We start from the raw sequence: 8960 nt of genomic DNA, 5'->3' as shown, positions 1-8960 counted from the left end.
TTCAATGCAAATATATACGCATTTTTTGTGCCACCATTCCTTTTGACTATTTATGGCCGCTTTTTATTTTTTTATTCGCCTTTCGGGCCAAGTTAGAGGGTCTTTGGAGTCTTGGAATCGAGAATGGGGCTAGTAAGAACACTTTCGGTTCTTGGAATCGGTTGTAGCTTGATTTTAATATTCTTTGTTGTGGCCAACTAGTCTCGACTTTCAAGATTTATGGCCTTTAACCTTCGGACAAATAAAGATTTGTTGTAAGATCAACGATAGTTGAGTTCGGTTTTAAATATGGTGTCTATAGGGTGGGACTCAGACTTGTAAATTATTTTATTTGGTATCTTTAAATAAATTAAGTAACAATTTATTATTCCATTGACAAGTGACTTTTAATCCATTAGCATTACCATAAAATCAACCATAGTTAAGTTGGATATTAAATATGGTATATTTAGGGTGGAACTTGTAAATTTCCTTATTATATTGGTACCATAAATAAAAAAACATACACAAATGAAATTACATTTTATTATTCCATTGATATGTGACTTTTAATCCATTACCATAAGATCAACGATAGTTAAGTTGGATGTTAAATATGGGATCTTTAGGGTGGGACTTTGACTTGTAAATTATTTTATTTGGCACAATTACAATTTATTATTCCGTTGATATGTGACTTTTAATACCATTACCATAAGATCCACGATAGTTAAGTTGAATATTAAATATGGGATCCTTAGGGTGGGACTTGTAAATTATCTTATATATTGGTACCTTAAATAAAAAAACATACACAAATGAAATTACATTTTATTATTCCAATGATATATGTCTTTTAATCCATTACCATAAGATCAACGATAGTTAAGTTGGATATTACATATGGGATTTTTAGGGTGGGCCTTGTAAATTATCTTATTTAGGGTACCAATATAGTCCTAAATAAAAAAACATACACAACTGAAATTACGTTTTATTATTCCATTGATATGTAACTTTTAATACATTACCATAAGATTAATGATAGTTAAGTTGGATATTTAATATGGTATATTTAGGGTGGATCTTAGACTTGTAAGTTATTCAGTACCTTTTATGAGATATACATAAGATAAATTAAATTAAAAGTTATTATTCCATTGATATGTGATTAAATAGACTACTTCATTATCATAACATTGTCTTTCCCAATCCATAACCACATTTATACTTAGCATCTTAAACTATTATTAGAAAATCAGTTTTATTGAGCTTGTGAGTCACAACAATCAAATCTTCGCCTTCCCCCTTTTTCAAAATAAGGCATCCACAAAATAAATCATCAAAAACTATTTCGCACCAGCAACAAAATTGATTACGATCCAGAGACTATGGAAAACACTAACAAATTCGCACACCCCCACGCATGAGGAGCCAAACAATAACAAACTATCAGCATTCGCGAAATAGAAATGCGAAAAAACACACAAATTTACAGCAACAACCACATGTGCGAGTGTTCAAAACAAATGGCAAAATTCGGTGAAGTTCAAGGTATGAGCCATTAAAAAAAAAACAACCAAAAAGGCAACCGGAGAACTACAAAAAATAAGCTATAACTATTGTTGGCAAGGGAGAACTATTCATGTGTGTATAATTCTAGATAAGGATATCTATATTGTCGGGGGAGTGTAAAAGAGAGGGGTGATAAAGATAGGAGAGAAATAGAAAGAGACCCACTAATAGGTGCGTTCGATCAAGTGCGAATTTGTAAGGTCAAAAAAGCTGTAAAGCAATCTATAAAAAAAAGATCACTTAAAAATTGATTTAATCTTTTTAGAATTTGTGGAGATCATTTAAAACTTATATCGATTTATTTTACAATTCAAAATATATTTTATTAGGTTATTATTAATAGGTGGCCTTTTTTATATTTTACCTCAGCATTTATCTTTAAAAGCTTATCAAAGAAAAACTACTAAGATATTTTGACTGATTTGTATATGTACTTATAGGTATATTTAAAAGTTCCTAATATTTTATTAATTAAATCCATATAAGATGTAAAATAATCTATAAAAAAAGATTCTTTGAAAACTGATTGAAACTTTTTATATTTTTACAGATCTGTTAAGTATTAGAGAGATTCATTTTAAAGTTATAAATATTTAAGTTTTTTTATATTATATTATTAAAAAGTATTAAAAGTGTTAAATATTTTAGCTCAGCATTTATCTTGTAAGGCTTATGAAAGAAAAACTACTGTTAATTTATTTATGTATGTAATCATATATTGGCTATATAGGTATATTTAAAAGATCCTGATATCTTATTAATTAAATCCATATAAAAACTTTTCTTAGTGTAGCATAAACTTGCGAGAAACTTTGGAGCGGAGAGCAGAGAAAATGTGCGTGGTTCGATCGAGGCTTGAAGACTACGTCTCTCTTCTATGATTCTCTATATAAGTATGTAGGTATATTATAAAAACCGTCTGAAAAAGCAAGCCCACACCAAAAAACCGAATCTTATCTGGCCGATCGTGCGTTCTATTTCGCCGACAACTACTACGATTTTTTTCTCGGGCAAACGCATGTGTCTATATGTACACAAATGTATGTATTTTGATAGTTTGCTTAGTTTGCTGTTTTGGATTATTTTTCTGGGGCTGGTTGACGAAGCGTGTGGCTGATTCTATATAATCTATGATGATTATTATGTTAGTCTAGGTCTGGCCACCGACGAACTATGCGTATGCTAGCTGCCGAATGTCATCTGCTGGTTATTTTTATCTAGTTTTTAGCTTTGACATATATTAACCATTTTTATAGGTTGAGTTGGCAGAGACAGACGGCAGACAGGAGGGCAGATAACGATAAATTGGGGGTAATTATATGCAATTAACAATGGATTATAAAAAGGGGCTTAGAAAGAAAAACAATGTAGATGTCTATATGAAATATTTTAGTTATTTGTGAATTTTAAATTTAATCTGACATTTTAACAGATGTTTAGGAACAAATAACTATGTAGTTTTTACTTGCATAGTATTTAGCTCTGATGTATACAAAAACAAATTAGTTTAATTTTATAATTTTAGTAATATTTCAAACTATTATTTAGTATAATTAATTAATTTAATAATAAATTGTATTATTTATTTATGATAATATGATTAATTGTTATTCTTGCTTAAATTGCTTTCAACCAAAAAGTATGCTATACTTTTTGCCCAGCTAAAAATCTGTAAAAGCAAAAAGAAGCCCAAACCAAGGCAAACTTATTATGGTCACATAATAAAACTTTTAAATTAACCTGATTTTAAACGCACACATTAAATAGCAAGTAATTATCCTTTTATATTTCAAAATGTAGGCAAAATGTGAGGTAAAATAAAACTTTTTTTGCTGACCGAAACGAAAAAACAAATTATAAACACAACTGGCCCATTATTATTCACCTATTTTGGGCCACAAACAGCCAAAGGGGTAAAAAGGGAATGGCCCAAAAAGGACTTGACCTGAATTTGCTTATCAGCCAACAGCATCCGAATGACTTAAATATCTCATTTAACGCCAGACCAAGTACGGTGGAATTTTGTGGGGGGGCTAGCACGCACACGCATATTTACAACTAAATATAATAAATTTCAACATGTTTATCCCCTTTATTTTGAACACTTTTTTCACCCATACGCAAACGGGTTCCTTTATCCCAGTTTTTGGCCAGGATAAGTGTGTCTTCTTCCTACCATTTCTCTTTTTTTGCTGTATGTGTGCATGTACAAAGTGTGTCAGAAAGTTTTCCTTTTTTTCCTGGCTATAACTTTCACTACTTTCGAGTTGAAGTTGTGCGTTTGCGGTGGTAAAAGTAAAACTGTGTTATGGATTTCCTTTTATTTTCTTACTTTTCCCTTTAAGGGTTGGCCTTTTCCTCCCCCTCCTCATTAGCTGTTGTTGTTGTAGCTGTCGTGCTTGTAATGCCACAAATTAACGATGTATGTAATTAATATCTCAAATTGGCTTACAATTTGCTAAAAATTTGTCATATTTGTTTTACGACAGTTTTATGGGTTTTTGGTGAGAGGTTAGCAAGTTGTTAGGGGAGAGATTTCAGTCAGAGATTTGGGGCGTGACTTTGGGGATAGTGAGGTTATCATAGAAATAAAATCTTTTATAAATTGATTTGTAAATATACATATACAGGTGATTAGCGAGATGTGATTTTGTATTTGATTTATTTATTAAGAGATTGTATAGGTTCTTTACTTTAAGTCCTTGTTTTTTTTTATTTTAATACAAAGAGTTTAATTTTTGATGTGGTGCTAGCCACATTTTCTATTATTTGTATAGTTTTTTGACTGTATTTGCCAACTACAATTTACATTATTTTAAAAGTTTTATCATTCTTTCAAAATCTCAAAGTTTCTTAAAATAGTATCCCTATTAATAGCTATTTTTCCTTAAAGTCCCTATCTAATTGATTGATAAATATTTTAAGTTATTTCGCTTTGACTACAGATTTCCACACTCGCATGCCAGTTGTCGTCCCCTGTCAAATTCAGAAAATCTTCGCTGGAGGATGGAAATGAAGCAGGAAACGCCGAAGAAGCCACTAAAAACTTATCGCGCATATATAAATATATAAATTTTAATTAGAGCTCGCGCACACACACACACACACACAAACAGTTAGAAAGTTAGAAAGAGAGGCAGCGAGAGCGCCACAGATACTTTCCCTTTTAGCGACCTTAATTAATTTTTGGCCCAGTGACATTGTGTTCAGAGTGCAAAAGAAAAGTGGGAGGGAATTGATTTTCCTTATTACGAGCTATATGTATACCAAAGACGGAAAATGAAAGCGACAGTGAAAGTGCAAAAGCGCAGCGCGCAAAAGTATCTCATGGATACAAAAAAGTTGGGGGATGAAGAGGAGTCGAGTGGTTTTCGCCTGCTTTTCAAGTGGCATGGGTAGTTGTTGTCAAAGTAACGAGTGGGCTGTCAGACTGTCAGGATTCTCGGCTTCTCCCTCCCTTCAGACGAGATCTTTCTTCCGACCTTTCTCTTGCTTTCTCTGAAAACGCCTACCATTCAGTCAGTCGCCATTGCCGTCGCCCCTCCTGTCAGAAGTAAGTAAACTAAAAAGACAAAGGCCTCGCCTAAAAGTGTGCTACACATAAAGAAAATAGGGGGGTTGATTGTAGAGAAGGGGGGTCTTACGGACAAGTATATAAAGAAGCTGCCAGTAGCATATCTTTCTGCTTTCTGCTGCCACTTTTCCTGCTTTTTTGTGGCTGTGTTGCTGCTGCGTCTCCATCTTTTCTTGCTTTTTCAAAGATGTTGCCACTGCCGCTTTTCCTGTAGTTATGTTGTTGTTGCTGTTGCACGTTGCTGGGGCAACATGGACTTTCGGCCACGAGTCCGCCTCAACAATGCAAAAAAAAAACAACAGCAACTTGGGCAGCTATAAAATCCTCAGAAGAGGCAGCAACATGAGCAGGCACAGCAGCAACATTGGCCCAAACAGCAGCAACAACAGACATTTTTTGGTTATATTCGGGTTGCTTCATGCCACACGCAACTTTTGCTGCTCCCCTTGCCATTTTTAGAACCCCCCCCCCACTTCTCCTTCTTTTTATTCACCATCCAAAGTTCGTTGGAAAATTCGAATGTCAGTTGTAATAGCTTCGGCATATAAATCAATAAAATGATTGTACGCACCTTTGGGGCTCTTGCCCACCTCCTGGCCACGCCCCCTTCTACCTTTCTCCTTACCTTTCACCTTCCCTTTTCTGAAACCCCCTCATCCTTTCACTTTCTTGCAGCTTCTGTGTTTGTGTGCGTGCTGCCACTGCTGTTGTTATTGCAACGTTGTTGCCGAAAATATTCACAAAAGGGGTGGCACTGCGAGGGTAGCTCAAGAGCTTTGAGAATATCAAGCTTCAACCTTACAGCTTAAGTAGAATTTCGCAAAAGTTGTATAATATAATTTATTTACCATTAAGAATAGTTCGAAAATAACCACACAATTTACTCAAGGTTTGGTATATTACAGGCAAAGACATTTTTCATCTTTCAATTTTTTAAATATCAACAGAAACTTAACTAGTTTAATTTTATTTATAGTAATTTTTGATTTCAGAAAAAAATTCTCCTAAGCATCGATTCAGAAAAAGCCTGGAGAATTGGTCAACCTGATAACGACGAAAGTAACGGAGATTGCGTTCATCTTTCTTCTTTCAAGATACAACATAACTCATTGAACGATTTTCTCTGCACAGAGAAACTTTATTTCATTTGCCAATGAAACGATGAAGTTTAGTAAATCAAAATAATGATTTAATGTCATTCAGTTTATCAAATGACTCTTAGTTGGATGTATCTAATGGCAGACTTGAAAATGTTACAAATATAGTTATACTGCATGTATTTCCGTTTTTTGATATTTGTTATTTGCAACAACGAAATTAAAAGTATTGCCTTTTAATTTTGTAGTAAAACCAAAATATAGCGGTGTGAAACCCCCCTTTGAGGAAGTTAAAATTCCGTTACTGGTTTGAAAATCAGAGAAAAGAAATCACGGGTTTTTTTTAAACTGTATCTAAAAAAAATCAACAACTTATTCAAGAGCTTAAATTTCACATGAAGGCTTATTTAACCAGATTAAATGCAAGAGAGAACGGAAGTGCCCCGACTACCAGGAACCAGCAATTAATTTTAAAATATTTCTTATCGCTATTGCAGGCCTCTTTTATTCACATAAATAACAAGAAGTAACGACAAAGTCGAATGCATCGACTATGATGTACCTGTTACACACTTTACCAACTTCAAAATAAATATACCTTCAACTTAAGGCGAAAACATTGATGTTTTAATTTTTTATTGGGCTAGTTATCATGATCAAGAATGTATTTATTTTATTGGATCGGAAGCAATTCGATCAACCTTTTACTTTCGGAAGAATACAATATACCCTTTCACTCTGTATATATATATACTGGTAAGAAGAATTTTAATTTGTTATCCATAGTCAAATCAGTTATTTATTCTACGTAAAAAAAATGCTTTCTTGTTTTCCGTTTCTAAGTAGTATGACTTAGAGTTTTGAAGTCATTATTCGGATTTGATGAATCATTGAGTTTTTGATATTGGTCTTTTCATCAGTGCAGGGTTTTATAAAAGCTAGAGTGTTTCCAAGTTTATAGTCAGTTCAGTTTTGAATTTCGCCAATAGTGGCTTTCAAGTATACAATGTTCAAATTCGATACGTACATTATAGTGGCATTCGTTGCCTTGAGTCTAAACGTAATCCAGGCAAAGTCCTTGAATTCGGATCAAAACCACACGGGCAAATGGTTAAACGAAATATTCCCATTGCTAGATTATGTCGGTACTCAGTATGGACTGTGCACCAGCAATACCTCAGATGGCTTAAGGAAAACACTTTCTAAATTGGCGCTGGTGGAAAGCAAATTGACAGGGGTGCAGGATCAACATAAAGGTATACAGAAGTCAATTAAAGATCATTCGACCGAAGAGAAAACATTGCTGGAGAACATCGAAATGAGGCTTGGAAAGATTGAAGATCATATAGCAGAAAAAAATCAGACACAATTCCAACAATGGTCCATACTGGAAGTTGGCAGTCCACAGGACTTCAAAGCAGTTCTAGATAGGATGGAAGAACTTCAGATGTACATGCAAAGAAAGATTGCAAACCAGCAAAGTGTGAAAATAATGAAAAAAGCTCTTAACGGAATGGCCAATTTTAAAAGGATTGGCACCCGATACTTCTATATCGAGACAGAAGTGAGGCAAAATTGGTATACGGCTAAAGAAACGTGTCGTGAAATGGGCGGTTACTTAGCTTCCATTAAAGACTACAGCGAACTTGAAGAACTGGATAAAAAACTAATTAAATTAGAACACTACTGGCTGGGCATCAATGATTTGGAAACAGAGGGCAAATACGTATCAGAGGCTACCGGTAAAAAAGCCACATATTTGCCCTGGAGAAGTGGTGAACCCGACAACTTAGTAGACGAGGATTGTGTTTTTATTTCGTCCGTGAAAAATCTACGGAAATCAATGAATGATCTTCCTTGCTCCCAGCAGCATTATTTCATTTGCCAATTTGACAATGAAATTTAGTGAGCAAAAATATTAAAAAAATTTTCTCAGCTTATATAAAAAAAAATTTTTAAAAATATGTACTGAATTGTGACAGTTAATTTTTTCCTTTTCTTTAAAAGTGTTCATGCCTTTCATTTATTAAAATATTAAAAACGAAATATATTTTGTATAACAATTAAATAATGTGTTTAAATGTATTTCTTTGGCTGGAGCGTATTTGTTTGTTTTATTTCAGAAAACTCCAGAAGCAACCCTCGCTCAGAAAATTGTGAGCTTCAGGTGCGCCTGCTTGTTGCTGCCCCCTCAAAAAAAATAAAAACCACCCACCTCCGCCTGGGCCATTTTGCTGACTGTTGATGATGATAATGGGCCTTTCCCTATATATATACTTTTCCTTTCCTTTTTTGGTTGGGGGCTTGTGGGCGTACCTTATCCTGTCCGATGCGAACGAAGTAAAAATTTTTACGCATTTTTGATTTATGGCCCCAGCACAAATAAATTGTCGACGTTGTCAACTGTATATTGAAAATGCATTGGGCGCCGAAAGAGAAATGTAACCCAGAGGTGGAGCAAATATCTTAAAGCCAGTGATTCCGCCAGCAATCTGGAGCAATAATGTTAATGATTATAGCCGGGAATTGAGGTAACAGCTGTAAAGTTGTTGCCGAAATATTAAAAGCGGATGGGAGATGGGGGTTCTTTTTGGACTCAAGCACCTGCGGTTCACATATGCAGCAGCCCAGGGGGCCAAAAGGTAGACTATGCTTCGAAAAAGGAGCCCTGACTGTTTTGGCCATTAAAAGTTTTTACAATGCAGACACACGCACTTCGGTGGAGGCCCAAAAAA

The 8960-nt window shown here is 34.4% G+C and overlaps 1 protein-coding gene across 1 annotated transcript; it reads left to right on the top strand.

Annotated features, from left to right (window-relative positions):
• The first annotated feature begins 7209 nt into the window (after positions 1-7209).
• Positions 7210-8229, top strand: LOC108010271 (accessory gland protein Acp29AB-like). The gene has a single exon (XM_017075173.3). The coding sequence runs from the start codon at positions 7232-7234 to the stop codon at positions 8129-8131; it is 900 nt and encodes a 299-aa protein (XP_016930662.3). The 5' UTR covers positions 7210-7231; the 3' UTR covers positions 8132-8229.
• Positions 8230-8960: the final 731 nt, after the last annotated feature.

This window comes from Drosophila suzukii, chromosome 2L (genome assembly GCF_043229965.1).
Source record: "Drosophila suzukii chromosome 2L, CBGP_Dsuzu_IsoJpt1.0, whole genome shotgun sequence".
Lineage (NCBI taxonomy): Eukaryota > Metazoa > Arthropoda > Insecta > Diptera > Drosophilidae > Drosophila > Drosophila suzukii.
This window is presented reverse-complemented; position numbering and strand designations above follow the sequence as displayed.